This window comes from Anabrus simplex, chromosome 4 (assembly GCF_040414725.1).
Source record: "Anabrus simplex isolate iqAnaSimp1 chromosome 4, ASM4041472v1, whole genome shotgun sequence".
Taxonomy (NCBI): Eukaryota; Metazoa; Arthropoda; class Insecta; order Orthoptera; family Tettigoniidae; genus Anabrus; species Anabrus simplex.
Genome location: NC_090268.1, coordinates 281,735,365 through 281,756,557, shown reverse-complemented (window position 1 = coordinate 281,756,557; position 21,193 = coordinate 281,735,365). Strand labels below are relative to the sequence as shown.

General features: G+C 38.7%; 1 protein-coding gene across 1 annotated transcript in view; it reads left to right on the top strand.

Moving 5' to 3' along the window:
* Positions 1–21,193, top strand: part of Mon1 (vacuolar fusion protein MON1 homolog) — an 80,797-nt gene that overhangs the window by 55,785 nt on the left and 3,819 nt on the right. The window contains exon 6 of the mRNA XM_067146461.2: positions 16,366–16,486. Coding sequence (XP_067002562.1) covers positions 16,366–16,486 — 121 coding nt within the window. The remainder of the gene's footprint in view (positions 1–16,365; positions 16,487–21,193) is intronic.

The following is a 21,193-nucleotide window of genomic DNA, read 5'->3' as shown; positions in this document are numbered from 1 at the left end:
GTTCATCATGAAATTTGGACATTCTTCCGCAGATAACACTACTAAAAACTATGATCAAAAACCCTGGTGCGAGGTATAAGAACTTATAAATCAAAGAAGTTTTGTATTCATAAGTTTTTTTTACTGATTGATGTTCATTTATTTTTGGGTTGGCAATATTTCTTTTTTATTTCCGCCAGTTTTGAATCTAGCCAACCTATCACAGCCTTCTTCTTCGACTCTGAGTGTAACTTTGAAATTGACCAATTAAAAGGAGAGGGTGTGGCTGGTTTATTTGTGAATGATCTCGAACCTTCCCTGAGGGTTTATAAACTGCGGCTTTTCACGTCTCTTGGCCAATTGATCGTCATCTTTCTGAGTGTGTGTGTTAAGCAGGAGACGGGCGGCCCCTTTGTCGGCAGCTAGAACATCTACAAGGTAATGGCCACATAACTTTATTCTTTCTTGCTACCTTCGCAGTTTAACCCGAGGAAAAGGTCCGAATCCTTAACTATGTAACCAACCTTTCTAAAATGTCAATCTTATTTTGGCTAATATAAAAATTTCATAAAATATTTAACTGTAAATCGGGGATAGAGAGTGAAGTGCCCTCTCGAGCTCCCCTTCATCTTGGTTTGAGGTGTCACGTTTTTGTAACCTTTCGTTTCTGCAATGTATTAAAGTTATTTCCGTGCGTGCTACCTGAGTAGTTTGGGAATAGCCCCTGTTTCGTCGGCCAAGCGCCCTCATCATCATCATTTCCCTTTATCCTGCTGTAGCCGGGTAGGGGCAAATATGGTTCCTCTCCACTTTCTTCGGTCTTTCCACCACTCCTCCTCCAATACTGTGTCCCAGTCCAGGTTTCTTTCTATAATGCTGCGTTGGATGGTATCCTTCCATCTCAATCGTGGTTGTCCACGGCCTCTCCTTCCTTGGATTTGCATTTCCATCATCTTTTTTGGCATTCTTTCGTCGCTCATTCGCTTTATGTGCCCAAACCATATTAGTCGGCTATTCTCTATTCTACAAGTACAAGTAACTATTCTCATTTTGGTTCCGTATTGAAGTTGACGTATGTCTCAAGTATTATTACAATATTATAAGTCCACCTGTTCAATACAATACAATATGATCCACTATTTCATATGGTCAAATATATTTTTTTTTAATACATAATACATAAAAGTCAAAGGTACATGTTTCACCCTCCTTACGGGCATCATCAGCCTATATCAATCTTAAAAATAATACATATACTTATAAATTATAGGTTAAAATGTTGAAAAATGATTTCGTAAAACATTATACAATAACATCTAAAACAACGATAATGCACCAAAGTATGTTAAAAGAGAGTGAATTGACAGTTTTGAAGATTAAAACGTGATTAAACATGAAATTTTGAGAGTTTAAAACTAAATTGGATCCATATTTTTATAATATCATTAAGACTGTGATGGCCTTGAGTGTAAACACAATCATCAAAGGGGGGATGTTTCTTCAATTCCCAAGTTGAATCCAAGGTGGTAAAATCACTGTCAGTTATTTAAAACGGAAGTGTGAATGTAATAAACAAGTTAAAATGTATATGTTTGGGATATCTGAAAGTCGAGAAGAAAATGGAACTTCAGTAGAGGCGTTGGACAGACTGGGCGCAGCTTTCATACGAGATATATGGAGCATTATAATGCCTTAAAGCACAACAAATATTCAGCGATGAGCTCACACATGAGTGAAACAGGACATCAGTTTACATCAATTGATAAAGATCTCACTATTCTAAAATGCATAGGCAAAGGAAAACTTATGAATGAATTAGAAAATCTTTACATCTTTTTAGACCAAGCCTATAACAAAGACCATAATCTTAACGATATCACGGAAGCAAAAAATCCTTTATATGAGCTAACTCCAAAGTTATTAGGCATGGTGAATTCAAAACATAATACAATCCCGCCAACTTTTAGAACTTCTTGTTCTAAAGCTTCCACCACCTCCTAACAGCCCGCCAATAACAACACATGTGCGCAAGGATCCACCCAGCATTACCCCCACTCCATGTCCTTCACTGCCTCAGCCACACCGTTATAATACTAGAAGTTGAAAACCCAGTCAAGCTAGCGCTGCTGTAACAACCTGATGTACTTAATACGCTCCGTACGAGTAAGTACCGCCTTAGCCATCTTTGACGTACGGGAAGTCTCTTGTACAGTACGGTATTATTCACCAACTTTCTTCTACATTTTGTTTCAGAAAATCCTGAACATTTCTTCCAACAAATGTTTCAACGGAATTATAACATCAACTTGACTATCTTTTAGATCCATTCGACTACCACATAATTTCCGAACTCCGCTAGCTTTGACATACGTTTTATCATAAGCAACGCCTCTACTGAAGTTCCATTTTCTTCTCTACTTTCAGATATCCCAAACATATACATTTTAACTTGTTTATTACATTCACACTTCCGTTTTAAATAACTGACAGTGATTTTACCACCTTGGATTCAACTTGGGAATTGAAGAAAAATCCCCCTTTGATGATTGTGTTTACACTCAAGGCCATCACAGTCTTAATAATATTATAAAAATATGGATCCATTTTAGTTTTAAACTCTCAAAATTTTATGTTTAATCACGTTTTAATCTTCAAAACTGTCAATTCACTCTCTTTTAACATACTTTGGTGCATTATCGTTGTTTTAGATGTTATTGTATAATGTTTTACGAAATCATTTTTCAACATTTTAACCTATAATTTATAAGTATATGTATTATTTTTAAGATTGATATAGGCTGATGATGCCCGTAAGGAGGGTGAAACATGTACCTTTGACTTTTATGTATTATGTATTAAAAAAAAATATTTGACCATATGAAATAGTGGATCATATTGTATTGTATTGAACAGGTGGACTTATAATATTGTAATAATACTTGAGACATACGTCAACTTCAATACGGAACCAAAATGAGAATAGTTACTTGTAACTTGGTAGCCAACCAGGCAAAATCCAAACTAAATAGGTTTATCAATCTTAAAATTAAAATATCCAAGTTGTCTAAAGATATAACATTTTTAAAGCAATGTTTAAAACTAAAATTGATCCCAAAATTTTTGAAACCTACACAAAGAAAGAACTTAACCGTCCCAAGTATGAACAAAGTCCAGGATAAAGTAAATGTAATATGGTTAAGGAATGAAATTAGGTCACTATACAAGAAGAAATCCCAATTGAACTTACAACTATATAAAATTCATTTAACGGTAGCTCAGACATTAACCCCATTAGAATGGAACTCTTTCCAACTTCACGTAGACTACAAATTGATGGTTTTACTCGACAAGAAGCAGGCCACTTTAGACAAGAAATTATCACATTTAAAAGAATCTCAAACGCTATCCATTGTACAGAATACAGATAAACAAAGAACAACTACTTCAAATGTCCACACACCCACAATTGTTAATTTAACCAACGTGCAGTTTTCTGGAACAGAAACGGAACTCCTGAATAAAGGTCCAAAGTATAACTGGCCTAGTGAAAAAAAGGACTTAGATATTATTACCACAGTGGCTGAGGTAGAAGCTAATATCTCTAAACTCCCCTTTGAAGTTCAAAATGACATTAGATTTGACATAAAAAAGAAATTACCTACACTAGCTAAAGAACTTAATGCTAAACCCGACTCTAATCAAAAATCTTTACTACGTAATTTGAGAACGAAAATAGAAGACAACAACATCATAGTCACAATAGCTGACAAGGGAGGGTCTATGGTGTTAATGGATAAGGACCATTACATAAATAAAACTGAAGAGTTTTTTAAGGATAAGATTTATACAATAGTTAGCAAAGATCCTATCGTAAGAATACAACGTAATTTAAAATCTCTAATTAAGAACTCCACATTCCTTCTCAATGAACAGGAACAACAGAGACTGATCAACATGAACCCCAGCATTCCAATAGCCAGAGCCCTACCTAAAATCCATAAAAACAACATTCCCGTACGTCCGATTATTAACTGCCGTAATAGCCCTACCTATAAAGTTTCCAAATATATCCACGGTTTTCTAAAACAACATTATAAGTTTAATAATAAACTTCCTTTAAAGAATTCAATCAAATTTTGCGATATTTTAAGTAAATTTGACTTACAACCTAACCATATAATGTGTTCCTATGATGTCATAAACATGTACCCGAATATACCTACTAAAGAAACAGTCAAAATTATCTATGACAATATTTCAAAACATAGCAGCCTGAGTAAGCTGGAAATTGATGAATTTATGAAGATCCTGAATTTTGTATTGAATAACAACTTTTTCTCCTTTAATGGTAAGATTTATCAACAGACTGGCTTAGCCATGGGTGACCCTTTGTCCGGCATCTTGGCTGATATTTACATGGACTCAATAGAATACACGAAAATTAAAGAACATATAAAAGGTATATGTTTATGGCTGAGATTTGTGGACGACACTTTTGTAGTTATTGACAAAAATGTTACTAACAGCGACGAAGTTTTAGAGATTTGAAATAAAATTGATCCTAATGTAAAATTCACTAAAGAAGACGAAGTTAAACAGTCCTTAAATTTTTTAGATATAACGATCACGCGCGCCAATAATACTTTCGATTTTCAAATCTACAGAAAACCCACACAGTCTCCTATAACCATAAATAATTCCTCTTTACATCCTAAATCTCAAAAACAAGCGTCATTCTATAATTTAATACACAGAGCCTTAAAAATCCCACTATCCCCTAACAACTTAAAAATAGAATTAAACTATATAAGGAACTTGGCCAAGCTTAATGGGTTCAAGGTTGAAATGATTAACCAGTTAATCAATAAAGTTAAATATAAACTATCCACGAATCTCATTCCGGATAAACCTAAAAAAACTAGTTTCGCTACGTTTACATACAATAACCCAGCCATCCACCAGATCGCCAACACACTGAAGAAATACGACACTAATATTGCTTTCAGAACAGTAAATACAAATCAAAGTATATTTTTTAATCATAATAAAGTCAATTATAAAAACAGCCGTTTTTCGAGATCTGGTATTTACAGACTCACTTGTGCTCAGTGCGGATTTAGTTATGTTGGACAGACTGGGCGCAGCATACGAGATATATGGAGGATTATAATGCCTTAAAGCACAACAAATATTCAGCGATGAGCTCACACATGAGTGAAACAGGACATCAGTTTACATCAATTGATAAAGATCTCACTATTCTAAAATGCATAGGCAAAGGAAAACTTATGAATGAATTAGAAAATCTTTACATCTTTTTAGACCAAGCCTGTAACAAAGACCATAATCTTAACGATATCACGGAAGCAAAAAATCCTTTATATGAGCTAACTCCAAAGTTATTAGGCATGGTGAATTCAAAACATAATACAATCCCGCCAACTTTTAGAACTTCTTGTTCTAAAGCTTCCACCACCTCCTAACAGCCCGCCAATAACAACACATGTGCGCAAGGATCCACCCACCATTACCCCCACTCCATGTCCTTCACTGCCTCAGCCACACCGTTATAATACTAGAAGTTGAAAACCCAGTCAAGCTAGCACTGCTGTAACAACCTGATGTACTTAATACGCTCCGTACGAGTAAGTACCGCCTTAGCCATCTTTGACGTACGGGAAGTCTCTTGTACAGTACGGTATTATTCACCATCTTTCTTCTACATTTTGTTTCAGAAAATCCTGAACATTTCTTCCAACAAATGTTTCAACGGAATTATAACATCAACTTGACTATCTTTTAGATCCATTCGACTACCACATAATTTCCGAACTCCGCTAGCTTTGACATACGTTTTATCATAAGCAACGCCTCTACTGAAGTTCCATTTTCTTCTCTACTTTCAGATATCCCAAACATATACATTTTAACTTGTTTATTACATTCACACTTCCGTTTTAAATAACTGACAGTGATTTTACCACCTTGGATTCAACTTGGGAATTGAAGAAAAATCCCCCTTTGATGATTGTGTTTACACTCAAGGCCATCACAGTCTTAATAATATTATAAAAATATGGATCCATTTTAGTTTTAAACTCTCAAAATTTTATGTTTAATCACGTTTTAATCTTCAAAACTGTCAATTCACTCTCTTTTAACATACTTTGGTGCATTATCGTTGTTTTAGATGTTATTGTATAATGTTTTACGAAATCATTTTTCAACATTTTAACCTATAATTTATAAGTATATGTATTATTTTTAAGATTGATATAGGCTGATGATGCCCGTAAGGAGGGTGAAACATGTACCTTTGACTTTTATGTATTATGTATTTAAAAAAAAATATTTGACCATATGAAATAGTGGATCATATTGTATTGTATTGAACAGGTGGACTTATAATGTTGTAATAATACTTGAGACATATTCTCTATTCTATCATTCATTTTTTCCACTCCAATTTCTTCCTGGATTTTCTCATTCCTTATTTTGTCTCTTCTACTGTTTTGTATCATACTCCTCAAGAACTTAATTTCGGCTGCCTGTATTCGACTCTCATCCTTCTTTGTCATTGTCCAAGTTTCTGCTCCGTAAGTTGTTATGGGTACGTAATACCTCTTGAACATAATATCCTTTGCTTCCGTTGGCACATCTTTGTCCCATAACATGTTTCTTACACTATGATAGAAACAACTTCCAGCTTGAATCCTTTTACTAATCTCAGCATCCAGTCTAGCATTCTCCATTAATTCACTCCCCAGGTATTTAAATGTTTCCACTATTTCCAGGGGCTTGTCTGCAAGTCTAATCTGACCTTTCCCTTCTTTCGCCCCTCTAGTCATAACAAGAGTTTTACTCTTTTCTACACTTATTTTCAATCCACATTCTTCGATCTTCCCATTCACCACATTCAACTGTTCTTGAACCTTCCTGTCGTCTTCTCCCCAAATCACAATATCATCTGCAAATAACATCATGTTCATTTCTCTTCCTCCATATGCTGCTTTTGCTGTTCTCATGATGTCATCCATTACTATTGTAAACAGGATTGGTGATAGAACACTTCCCTGTCTCAGCCCACTAGTTATTTTGAACCAGCTTGTCCTGCCAACTTGTGTTTGCACGCAACTACAACATTCCTTATACAATGCCATGATCATTTTTATTAATCCCTGTCCAATTCCTTTTTGCACCAGACTGTCCCAAACTTTCGTCCTGGGGACACTGTCATATGCCTTTTCAATATCAATGAATGTCATCACCATATCATTCCCATACTCCCAATGCTTTTCGATTAGTTGTCTCATAATGAAAATGGGTTCTATTGTTGACCTTCCACTTCTGAAACCAAACTGATTTTCCTGTATCTGATTCTCAAACCTCAACCTTATTCTACTTTCCAATATCCTTTCCATTATCTTAGCAACATGGGATATTAGAGTAATTCCCCTGTAGTTCTTCAAAACTTTCTTATCACCTTCATAGGTTTCAAATTTTTGGAGCTCAGTCTTCACCTCCATTCAAATTGTACTTGAGCTGTTTATTTAACCTGTTCTTTTTCACTAAGGCCCTGTAGATTGGGCACTAGATACCTCTGTGTAATAAGACCTATTTGTAAATAGTGCCTTGTAAGGCCAGAGATGATCAGATTTTCATGCAATGTTGCCTTGAGTAGGCTTGAGAAACTGAGAGCCTGTTAGCTCTTTTCAGGTTTTGGTAATTCTAATGAGTGCCTCTGGAAGACTAGATATTGTAATTTTAGGAGCAAGTGCTCTTTGAATTAGAGGATTTCTGCCCTTGAATAAATTTGTTCTCATTTTTTAATTGTAAATTTGAGCTGGAAGCTCAGGAATTGTAAGACGAGGTGCTTGAAGTCCAGAACCTGCAAAAATCACTAAATTTTGGATTTTCCTTGTCTTGCTTCTAGATTGTCATTGTTTCATTGTTATGAAATATTGTTAAGTTTGAAGTCCTGAAAGAAATATAACCTTTGTTAAAGTTCTAAATCATTTCTTGATATCGTAGTTAGATCCATTCAAGCCTGCACCTTCTTTAACCTCTTTCTGCTCCACGAGTAACTCCTGTAACAGGAATGACTATCACTGAAAAGCTTTACATTGTTGTCTCGCGATAAAAAAAGTTAGCTTACTAACGGTGGTTTTGATCGGTGTGTTAAAGGGCAAAACATTGAGATTATCAGCTCATGCTCACTGGACTTCAAAACGTTTGTGTGATTGTCATAAGTAAACAGCACATTCAATCAGCATGTCAGAACCTTAGTAACATAGTTTTATGGAAGGTAGGAATGTCATTGCAAGTAATGAAAATCATTTTATTTTCCGTATTGAAAGAATCTCAATAATAATAATATAAAAGAATTTATTGGACTCCAACCTATTCAATACATTACTGGATGTTAACATTTTTAGTTAAACATCGTTAAAATGGAGACATGTTTCGCCCTCCATGTGGGGCATCATCAGTCATATCAAAGCACCTCAAAATTAAACCAGACGTCTGGTTGAAAATTATGAGCAATATTTGTAAGAAAGAATACATTAAAAACACGTACAAAGTCCTATCCAAAACGAAATAACAACAGACTAGTTACACATAGTAAAATACGCTAGTGGTTTCTTAATATTAAAATGAGGTTATCATATGCACAGTATAAAAATGGAAGTAATCAAAGTCCGTATGATATTGAGTTCGATGGTAGTTCTGCGTAGTATATACAAATGTTGGCAAAATAAAACACAATTTATAATTACTGTACACTTATTTCTAATTGTTAAAAATGATGAGGTAAAACATTCCAATTTGACTATTTGTAATTTGGCTCCAACCAAAATAATTCGCCCTAGGATTCATGAGGTAGTCAAACTCCGTTGGTCACTCTCTATTTGAATGGAGTGCACAGTGCAAATGAACAGCTTTTGTTGATTGTAAACTGAGGCTGTGCTAAGACAGAGTTAAAACAACACCAGCTTCAAATGAAGATAGTTAAAAACATCATTAGGTTCTTCCTAGTTGACTGAAAATTTGCGTATATTTTGTTGTTGAAGTGTGCAGTGCTCCACAAACCTCCTAACAATTAGGCAACAGCTCAACAGCTTTCAAGATTTCCCTCACATGTAGGACAGCTCAAACACCGATTGCACTGCACAACATTTTCGACCGTTGCCCATTCAACCAACAACTGACTTTCCCACACTTCAACAACAAAATATACGCAAATTTTCAGTCAACTAGGAAGAACCTAATGATGTTTTTAACTATCTTCATTTGAAGCTGGTGTTGTTTTAACTCTGTCTTAGCACAGCCTCAGTTTACAATCAACAAAAGCTGTTCATTTGCACTGTGCACTCCATTCAAATAGAGAGTGACCAAGGGAGTTTGACTACCTCATGAATCCTAGGGCGAATTATTTTGGTTGGAGCCAAATTACAAATAGTCAAATTGGAATGTTTTACCTCATCATTTTTAACAATTAGAAATAAGTGTACAGTAATTATAAATTGTGTTTTATTTTGCCAACATTTGTATATACTACGCAGAACTACCATCGAACTCAATATCATACGGACTTTGATTACTTCCATTTTTATACTGTGCATATGATAACCTCATTTTAATATTAAGAAACCACTAGCGTATTTTACTATGTGTAACTAGTCTGTTGTTATTTCGTTTTGGATAGGACTTTGTACATGTTTTTAATGTATTCTTTCTTACAAATATTGCTCATAATTTTCAACCAGACGTCTGGTTTAATTTTGAGGTGCTTTGATATGACTGATGATGCCCCACATGGAGGGCGAAACATGTCTCCATTTTAACGATGTTTAACTAAAAATGTTAACATCCAGTAATGTATTGAATAGGTTGGAGTTCAATAAATTCTTTTATATTATTATTATTGAGGTAGGAATGTCGTTTGAGGATAGTTCAGCTTCAATTTAAGCCCCCTCTAGGGACACCATGACCTTGACGTCGGTGTGGGGGCTTGTGTGCTTGTTGATCCCGAGGGCTGTGCCAGCTTAGGGTTACCCATGCTGGATTGGCCTCGGTGTAGGGCCAGACTAACAAGGTGTCCCCCGAGTTGCTTGAGAGGTGTCTTTGCTCTTTATTCTTCATCACTATTTCTACCCATCTATTCTCACCTTCTTAAATTTCATTCCTCTTCCTGTCTGGCCACCCTCTCTGCCTCGGGTAGATTAGGTTAGTAAGGAGGTTCTATCCTCCCCCAATCACAAGTTTTGGGTCATGGCGAGGTGATGCATGGCTACTGGGAGAGTAGTTCCTAGCGAGCCCCTCCAGATACCGGGCGCCCTCTGGAGTATATAGCCTTGCCTTCGGTACATCTCCTTGGCTCTACCGAAGGTCGACCTTATTTCCGGAGTACTCATGGGACCAAAAATGGAACCTCTCTCTTCTAATCCTTCTGTTCCAAAGGGTGGCACCCTTCAAAAAACAGCATCTAAAATTGCTAAGAAACGAAAGCAGTATACTCCAGTTCCAGTGGATTATGTAAGTGACAAACGTCTTCCTCGATTCCTGGTTGCTTCCAGGGTCGATGGTAAGAGTTTTCTTGATGAATGTTCTTTCATGATCAGCAGTTCCGTCGAAGAAATTGTTGCTGGTGAAGTCGACGTGATGCGCAAGCTCCGCGATGGATCCGTACTTATCAAGACATCTACGGCTGAACAGTCCAGATGGCTACTTAAAGCCAAGTTATTCGGAAAGGTAAAGGTGAAAATCGAGAAGCACCAAACCCTTAACTCCTGCAAGGGAGTTATATTCCACAGGGATTTGATTAAGTCTTCCGATAATACGATGATCCGGTACCTAGCACGTCGGGGTGTAACCGACGTGAAGAGGTTGAAGAGGCGTGTGGGAGATAAGCTACTTGATATGGGTGCTTTCATCCTTACCTTCGACGCCGAGACCGTATCTGAACGGATAAAAGTGGCAATGTATCGTCTGACTGTTCGTCCATATATTCCGGCACCAATGAGGTGTTATAACTGTCAAAAGTTTGGCCACACTTCATTGCGATGTACAGGTTCGACGACCTGCAAAATGTGTGGGAAGTGTGAGCATGGTGGCGTTGAATGTACACCACCACCTGTGTGCGTCAACTGCCCGGGTACACATGCTCCAATCTCCAAGGATTGCTCCACATTCAAGCGGGAGAAGAAGATCCAGGAGATAAAAACGCTGGATAAGCTATCTTATCCAGATGCCCGGAGGAAGTTCAAGTCCATGGCTGCTCCGGAGTTCTCCATCTCCTTCGCTGAAAAGGTTGCAAACATGTGGATCACTCCACAGAGTTTTGTACAGAACACCAGCACTGAAAATACATCGAAAAGTCAAAGCCAGCAACAAAATTCAGTAACTAAAGAAACTGGAAGTTCAAATCGTGAAGCACTGAAAAGAGCGTTACTGTCGACGTTGCCTGGGAAGGGCCCTTCCCAGGAACGTTTGGCTGGGATGTCCTCCCCCAACAGGGCATGGGGAAAGACTTCCCCAAATAGGGCTGGAAAGTCCAGCCCTCCTTCCAATGCCCAGATCATAAAGGAAGAGAAGGTGAAGCCACAGAGCTCCCTTAAAAAATTGGAGAAGAAGCCTTCTCCAACTCAGTCGGGGTCCATAGGATCCCGAAGAAATCCGGCAAGCGATCTGCCAGCTCTCCTCCAAAAAAGAGAGAAGCGGTGGGCAAGTACGAGAGGCCCCGACGCCCTCCTGTTCAATCACTTTCTGGAGAACCTAGTTCTCCCAGTTCCCGAACAATGAGATCACCGTCCACAGAGGGTCCAGTCACCGTGCCTTCCTCTTCTGAGGAGGCAATGGAGACTGAACCACTCATTGTCGTGGATGGTGATTGTGACAATAACGATACCGACAAAGACTGCGGAACCTGGCAGGTAATGGACCGAACAAAGGGCAAGAAATTGCTCTGAATTCGAGGCATTACCTATCCACACAATGGCTCTGTTGCAGTGGAACTGCAGTAGTTATCACTGTCGCGTAGCTGAGTTACGTCTATTGATATCCATCTATGCGGCCTCCATAGCCTGTCTACAGGAATCTCGTTTGAGACCTGGACACGACACGACTATGAGAGGATATTGTCTTTATTTCAAAGACAGAGTAGCTGTGGATGGCGCGGCAACTAGGGGCGTTTGCACCCTAGTTCGCTCCGACATCTTCAGCGAAGAAGTACCGCTCCGTACTCAGCTAGATGCAGTTGCGTTCGCATTCCATTGCCAGTAATGACAACGGTTTGCAACGTCTACATTCCACCGGATTACGACCTTGAAATTCGTGCACTACAAGATTTGATCAATCAGTTGCCTCCTCCTTTCCTCATGCTGGGATATGTGAATGCCCGTAACATACTATGGGGTTATCTGTCTTCCTGTGCTAGGGGAAGGATGCTCGAGTGAATGATCAACTTGTTTGATCTTTGCGTGCTTAATACAGGGGAACCGACACATTTCAGCAGCTCACATGGCACATTCTCACACCTAGATATCACTTTGTGCAGCCGTGCGCTAGTTGCCCTGTTGCGGTGGCAAGTACAAGACTACCTCTGTGATGGTGACCACTTCCCGATAATTCTATCTCTCTTGAATGAAAGACAGTATGAAGTACCCAAGCGCTGGTTACTTCGGCGGGCAAATTGGCAGGAATTTTCTAAACGCGCAGTGATGGCTGATGATATGCTGGAGTCTGTTGACGACCACGTTTCTTCCATTACTAATGGAATTTTGGCTGCTGCGGAGGAAACAATTCCTTCCTCATCCCGTATTCGTCGCCGGAAACAAGTCCCATGGTGGACAGATGAAATTGCAGCGGCCATACATGATCGCCGACGGGCTTTTAAGCATTATCGTCGGAATCCTACGATGGCCAATCATGTCACTTTTAAGCGTCTGTACGCGAAGGCCCGTTTTTTGACTCGAGAAAGTAAGAAAGCTACGTGGGAAAAGTATGTGTCATTCATCACGGCACATACTCCGTCATCACAAGTGTGGACAAAACTCTGCCATATTGTCGGAGTACAGAATGTGCCCTCAGTACTCAGAATCTCCATTAATGGAGATATAGTTACGATTACTTCAGTCATTGCTGACCACATCGCGTCACATTTCGCAGATACGTCAAAGCTCTAGGAGATACGACTCTGCATTTCTTCCAATTAAGCGCGAAGCAGAGGCACACCATGTTTGTTTTGCCTGTAGTGCTTCGCATCCCTACAACGTGCCCTTCTCAGAGTGGGAGTTGCGGGGTGCACTCGCGCTATGCAGAGATACGGCTCCCGGACCGGACAAAATCCATAATCAAATGCTTAAGCATTTGAGCGACAGATATCTCAAGGATGTCCTCACCCTATTCAACAGATTATGGAGTGAGGGAGTGTTTCCATCTCAATGGCGCGAGGGAATTTCTGGATAGTTATAGGCCAATATGCCTTAAGAATGGCCTCTGTAAGCTATTTGAAATGTCCAATAACGGACCATTTATATTGGTATTATTTGAAAGGATGGTTAACCGGCGTCTTGTGCGGGCCATGCAAAAGGAGGGTCTCTTGTCTAACTACCAGTGTAGTTTTTGCTCTCATCGGTCTGCCACTGATCATCTGTTCAGACTGGAGAGCGCCATTCAGGAGGCCTTTCTCCGGAAGGAACACCTAGTCGCCGTGTTTTTTGACCTGGAGAAAGCTTACGACACTACCTGGCGATATGGGATTCTCTCCAGTGGGGATTTCGGGGAAATTTGCCAATGTTTATTGAGAACTTCATGTCCCTCCGTCTCTTTCGAGTCCGAGTAGGGAATGCATTTTCTCAATATTACGTTCAGGAAAATGGAGTACCCCAGGGATCTGTACTGAGTGTCACGCTGTTCGCAATCGCCATCAACGGCATAGTTGCCGCTGCTGGGCCCGCAGTCGTTCCATCGCTGTACGTAGACGACTTACAGCTCCGGAAGGGTGGCATTTGCTGAGAGACAGCTACAGCAAGCTATTAACCGAGTCGACAGATGGGCCTTGCAACATGGTTTTCGATTTTCAGCAGTGAAAACCTCAGTTGTACATTTCTGTCGACGTCGGCCAGTGCATCTCGAATGAGAGTTCCGCTTGCGAAACAGTGTCTTACCAGTGGTTGACACCTGCAGATTCCTGGGTCTCCATTTTGATAAGAGACTTACGTGGCAGCCCCACATCTGTCCGTTGAAGGTTGGCTGCACGAAGAGACTTAACATGCTTAAATTTCTCAGCGGCACTTCGTGGGGAGGCTGACCATGTGGTACTGCTACGATTTTACATGGCGACGGTCCTCTCCTGAATTGACTATGGAAATGCGGCTTATGGCTCAGCATCGAAATCTACGCTACCATAGTGGAGTAAGGCTGGCAACGGGTGCTTTCCGTACTAGCCCCATTCCCAACCTACTCGCTGAAGTGGGAGTTCCACCTTTACGGATAAGGAGGCAGCAGTTACTCCTCACGTACGCTGCCAAAATTCGTGAAATGCCGCTACATCCAAGCTATCAATGCATCTATCGTACCCAATACCACCAGCGGTGCCAAGACCGGCCGAATGCCACACGGCCGGTTGGGTTTCGGATTGATAGCTTTTGTCAAGATTTGAATATTGATATCAGTAGTTGTCTTGAACGAACTTTCAGCGAGGTACCTCCATGGTTGGTTCCGCGTGGACCCAAGGTGAACACGGATTCCTCCGTTTATCGGAGGTATTTCCAGGACTTCGTTCACGAATATCTGGCTGCAAGACATATCTTCACGGAAGGTTCTAAAATCGGAGATAATGTTGGTTGCTCTTTCGTCATTGATGATATGAGCACGAAGATCTCGCTTCCTAAGGTATGTAGCGTGTATACTGCAGAGCTTTACGCCATCTTAGAGGCTCTGCAGTGTGCGCTGTATGACGAAAGAAGCCACTTTCTTATGTGTACCGATTTGTTAAGCTCTCTGCAGTCTATTGAAACCTGTTTCTCGCAACACCCACTGGTACAGCAGATACATGACCTAGCTAGGTTACGGGATGCTGGCACCAGAATCACTTTTGCGTGGCTTTCAAGCCACGTTAGGATTGCGGGAAACGAACTTGCGGATGAAGCTGCAAAGGATGCTGTACTTTTACCTCCCAGACCAGTCACTGTACCTGCTAAGGATATTTGTTCTCAGCTACGTCGAACCATCTTGGCGTCCTAGGAATCGGAGTGGCTAGATATCCGAACTCCCAACAAGCTGAGAGCAATTAAGAAGACAACTACCATGCAGCGGTCCTATTTCCAACCTTCACGGAGAGAGGCCATTGTATTGTGCAGGCTGAGGATAAGTCATTTACGATCCACGCACTCTTATCTCCTAAAGAGGGAAGACCCTCCAGTGTGTTCTTGTGGTACCGACTTCACCGTGGCCCATATCCTCACAGAGTGGGCCGATCTCTCTGGCCTAAGACGGAGCCTCGGCTTGCAGGAAACACTCGAATGCATACTAGCCGATGACGCGACTACTGCTGATCTTGTCATCCGCTTTATGTGCGACAGTGGGCTTATCAAGGGTATATAAATTACGAGTGTACTGTTACTCAGGGAACGTACGTTCCCTTTTGATATGTTAGTAATCTTTTCGGCCTAATTCTATAATTGTTTTTTAATTTTTTAAATTTTGTACTGCATTTCCATATTCCTTTGTTGAATAAATAATTTTGTTTTATATTTTAAATTTCTTTTCCACTAATTTATTCAGAGAGGATGATTACCTCGTTGTACTTCCTCTTAAAACAAAAATCACCACCACCATCTTCAATTTAAACAGTTGTGTCTAAACAAAAATGAGTTTGAAAGATGGCCACCTTCAAAGTTAATGTCTAAATCATTCTAGATTTCTTGAATTCAATAAAATATGTTGCCTTGAGGAAGGTCTTTTTATATGTGAGATCATTTTGAAATTCATTTGCCTTGTAATGGAATAATGATCTCCAACTAGTTTTGGTATCCTGATGTAGGAAATTAATGTTTGTGTACTGCTTTTGATCTCGATAACTTATTTCACTACATACCATATTTAAATTTTAGAATATCATCCTTGTGCTTCGAAATAACGCTATGTGACAATGTTGATGGGATAAATACTGGCCCACAGCACATGTATCACTTACAGCAAAAATTTGTTGTTATAGTTCATGCAATACTGAACCTTAGATGACAGAGTTATAAGTTGAAATATTAACACATAGTGGTTTTTCTAGGTGCAGCGACAATGTGAAGATGGTTATCTATTATTTTTAAATTTTAGGGATGCATTTCCAGTTAGTTTAATGTTTATATCCATATTTGTAAATTTCAGTGGATTTCTTCACGGCCATGTATCTTACTTATCTGATGATTGTCAAGCTTGTCTTCTCCTTCTTACTGTGGATCGAGAAGTCTTTTTCACATTATCTGAAGCCAAGCAGAAGATTGTTGAAGTAAGTATAGTTCTTTATCTGATTCGTATAATAAGAAATTGGTGTGAAATAGAAGATAATAAATTATTAAACATAGCAGCCAGAAGTCGAAGTGGATAGGTAGTAATCATAAAGCTAACTTCATTGGCCAGTGAGAGAACATACTTAATCTACAATAATAATTTATGCTTCTGGCATATTTTTCAGATTTTCTGTGTTTGTACTGATGGCCAGCCCATAATAATTCTCTAAATTGTCTTTTACCTTTGCTATCAGTGTACCTTAAGCTGACAGTGATTTCCCTGTCTTGAAAGAGATTAACCTTGAATTCTTGCCATAACCTATAAAGGCAAGAACCCATTCTCTTCTGGACATTTTTCAATATTGACATCCTCATAAAGATTACTCTCTAGCACTTTCTTGAAACCATTACTGTCCCCATCACCCAGATATTAATTTCTAACCCCATACTTTTTCACTGACTGGTTGAATATTTATACAGAACTAGCTGCTTCCATCCAAACACTGACACCAGTAAAATTTGCCTCAAATCAATGCTTCCCTGTGTTCACTCAATTTGTACTTGTCAGATTTCAGATTTTAACACATTTGACAGTTTGGTGGGAATCTTCACATCTGTAACCTTACACATATCTACACATTTATTTTATTATTTCTTTGTTGTTTTTTCATCATTCACGCTACCTCTGTGCGCTTAAAGATGCAGGTGCCAGTCAACTTTCTGGTAGATTTTAGTCCTTTCTTCATAAGTAATTTCACGTCTTTTTCCGAATCCATAACTAGGCTGTCACAAGACAACTATCCAACAGGGACATGGAAAGACTAGGTGTGATATATTCCGATATGATGGCATTTAATAGGTTATGATTTTCATTTCCATGTTGACGTATAACTAATATAATAGAGGGATGTTCCACCATTCAACACAATGTAAAATATTTGAAACTTATTAAGCGAAGACTGGTTTCGACTCCCTTGGAGTCATCATCAGTTCTTGTAGAATAATTAAATCAAAGGGAATCTGATAACAATTATCATGAGGATTACCTACATACATCTCAATAGGTTGACATAAAACATGACAAAATTATGTACACAATGGCAGTTGCCTAAATACATATCAATAGGTTGACATAAAACATAATGACAAATTGTGTACACAATGACATGAAACACTTGGTACTTGAAGAAAGTTCTTGGATCTGAGTTAAAAATACTGTCATGTGTTTGTAGAACTCGGAACAGACTTGTTGGTCTTGTTTCAATCAACTTGAAAACATGTGAACGAGTTGAAATAACACCTAATGACAAATTATAGGTGGGCCAGCGTAAGGATGCACACAGGCGCAACAACAGCTAACTGCACGACACTCAAGTTTTTAAAAACATGGGAGAAATTCTTTTAATGTCATCGCGATGATACACAATACAAATGAAATCGGCCGACAAAAATCGAACTTGCATCACATCGATTAAGTTTACAATAAAAAATTTCGTCACACACAATTATACGAGATACATATACTACGAAGTTCTTATTATCGCGCTGTTAGAAAATACAGAAAAAATTGGCTGACAAGTATCTCACTTTATATACACCAATAAATGTTAGAATACTATACGTCGGTGCTAACACAAAAGGTTTCAAGTAAACTCTATAAAATTTACGAAAATTCAGAAACCTTACGTTCATACCTGATTCATACAGGTAGAGGCTCGATACCCTCCAGATACTACTATACTACCGTCGCCTTCGTTGTTATTGTCGTCTAGGCAGATCATCAATGTAGTTGTAAGGTGCATTGTCCATAACAATGGTAAAAGGGACTTTGAGCTGTAATAATCATACACGTGTCTTCGTATTGTATCAGCCTGGAAAGAATTAATTCATGTTGCAGGAGCTTAATTCGTTTCTTTCCCGGAGTGCTGTGAAACAAGTCCCTACTATCAGCCCCGTTTCTGCTATTGCTATGTTCCCCAGTCCCTCTTTCCTTCTGTTCCTGGAGGCGATCACCTGTCTGAATAACAGTACGCTTTGAAAGCCCTAATGTTTGATATATGCATTCCATAGCTTGATCTACGGCTATACAAACGTACAAATTTATTCTCCCTCTCGTAAAACTCACGAGTTCTCTGCACTAATTCTAATGCCTGACTATTAAGGGCCACTCCATGGCGTAAAGGATTATCGCATCGCGGTTCATAACTATGTTTTTGTTTTTGTGACATCGCACTGCATTCGTTAAAATAAAATTTCACAATTATCTCACAAAGAAAATAAAACTTTCATAAACGTGCAAATCATACCTGACCACGTGCAAGCGACGACAGGCAAAACGGCAACACTTTAATACAGTAGTCAAGCTAGATATAGATGGCACCACTATACTACCCATATTGCCAACAACAATCAACTGAAAATAGTTCGTATTTATATTGTGACTCACTTAAACCTTATAATATTTTTTAAATGCTCATATTTTGTAAGCAAATAAAAGATTATAAGCACTGTACGGAATTAAATAAGAATTAACATTAATAAAATGTGTAACTGTATCTGACATAAAAAGTAGTAGATTGGTGATTCTGATTGATGGGTGACGTTCTTCATTTCATTTTTGTAGTGGTGCCAACATGAATTACAACTGTCAAGTGCAACCTTGTGCCGGCCCACCTATATATACATAATGACATGAAATGCTTGGCACTTTAAGAAAGTTCTTGGATCTGTCTTCAAATTACTGCCGTGTGTGTGTGTAGAACACAGAACAGACTTGTCAGTCTTGTTTCAGTCAATTTGAAAACATGTGAACCAGTTGAAATAAAACCTAATGACAAATTATATACACAGTGACAGGAAACGTTTGGCACTTCAAGAAAGTTCTTGGATCTGGGTTAAAAATTCTGCTGTGTGTTTGTAGAACACGGAACAGACTTGTTGCTCTTGTTTCAGTCTACTTGAAAATATATGAACTATTTGAAATATACACATTGACCTAAAACGCTTGGATCTGGGTTAAAATTACTGCTGTGTGTTTGTAGATCACAGAACAGACTTGTTGGTGACCTAGAGCAAAGCAATGTCTATATTTGTCGTATGTTTCATTGTCAAACGAATTTTTTATTCCAACTAATTAACTATGATAAAGAGGCGGTCTTTATCATACATCGCTAGCCGCGGCGACCGGTTGTACAGTGCCTTTGTGTAACAAAATAGTGAAGAGAATGACATTCTATAATCCTCTACAAAAAAAAAAAAAAAAAAAAGTTTCTCAAAACTGCAGAATGGCATCAAAACATGCAAGATTTCGAATTCTTAGAAAGGCCACGGCTACTCAGTAGCAGTTATAACACGTCTGCTGTACCTGACGCTTAGTAAAATTTAAGTTTTATAGACAGCAGTAATATTTTTGTGATGAATCATCGTATTGTAAAGATACGTGGAACAGGTATTACTGGCAAATTTTCAACGGGTTCTCGTCGATGTTATGATGCCAATTTTAAGTTAAGGGCTATTAAACACTCGGAAATGTATAATAATTGTGCAGTCGCAAGAAAATACAGCATAGGCCTAACTAAAGCCAATATTCGGCGTTGCCATAAAGACAAAGATAGCTAAAAAATGCGTACTGCACAAAAAATGCATTCAGTGGCCCGCAACAAGGACGCTTTAAAGAAGTCGAAGATGAAATTGTGAGGTATGTGCACAAAAATGCAAGGGCAGAATTGCCATACCGCGGTTAAGACCTGTTTGTACATCGCTAGCCGCTGAAGTTGACCGAATCCGGCAAGCAAGACGTGCGTGAAGCGCCTGAGTGAAAGTAACAGTTTTATAGTAAGCAAGAACATTTTCCTGATGGATCGTCTTATTGTAGAGGCGCGTGGAATGTGTATTGCCGGCAAACTTTCAATGAATTCCCTTTGATATTGTGCCAATTTTAAGTTAATGGTTATTAAACCCGCTGAAATAAAGCATAATTGTACGGCCGCAAAAAAAAAAAATACGGCATCTACAAATAGTCTAAAACACGTACTGTATCAGAAAGACATTCATATGATTTTACAAAGCACTTTTTAAGCCTGATTAAAAAATTTTGAAGGAAAAAGTGGGGGTCGTCTTGGATTTGGAGAAATGTGGGGATATATATTTCAAAATGAAATTAAACACACGCTTTCACGTAGTATCGGATTTCGAAAAACACACAAGTAAGCCGTAGTGTGGATATTATCCGCGAAAACGCAAGTTTTGTGCAAACTGATTGCCATTTCATACTGATTTTAATGTCTATGGCGGTTTTCCCGACTTTTACAAAAATCGGACATAATGACAATCCCATATAGCGAGTAAATTTTTCGCTATATGGATTCTCGCTATAACAGACGTCTACTGTATTTGTTGAAACTAGTTTCAGTCTTATCAGAGACCATCATCAGTCAAAATCAAAGTTAAGGCAAGACATGAATGTAGATAAAATTTATGAAGCAAGCATGAAATTTAATGCAAGACAAGTAAAGATTTGAAAAACACTCATCGCAATCACATGTCCTGTGCAAGCTCTCAGCTTTCTTCCAATTTGAAGACTGCACCTCACAGAAGACTAGGTGAAGAATCTTCTAGAACTCAGCTCAGCTGAAACAAGTGTGAACAGAATGATGTTGATAGGAAAGTGTTGAGATATTCATTTGTTTCCTGTATGGATTGTTGAA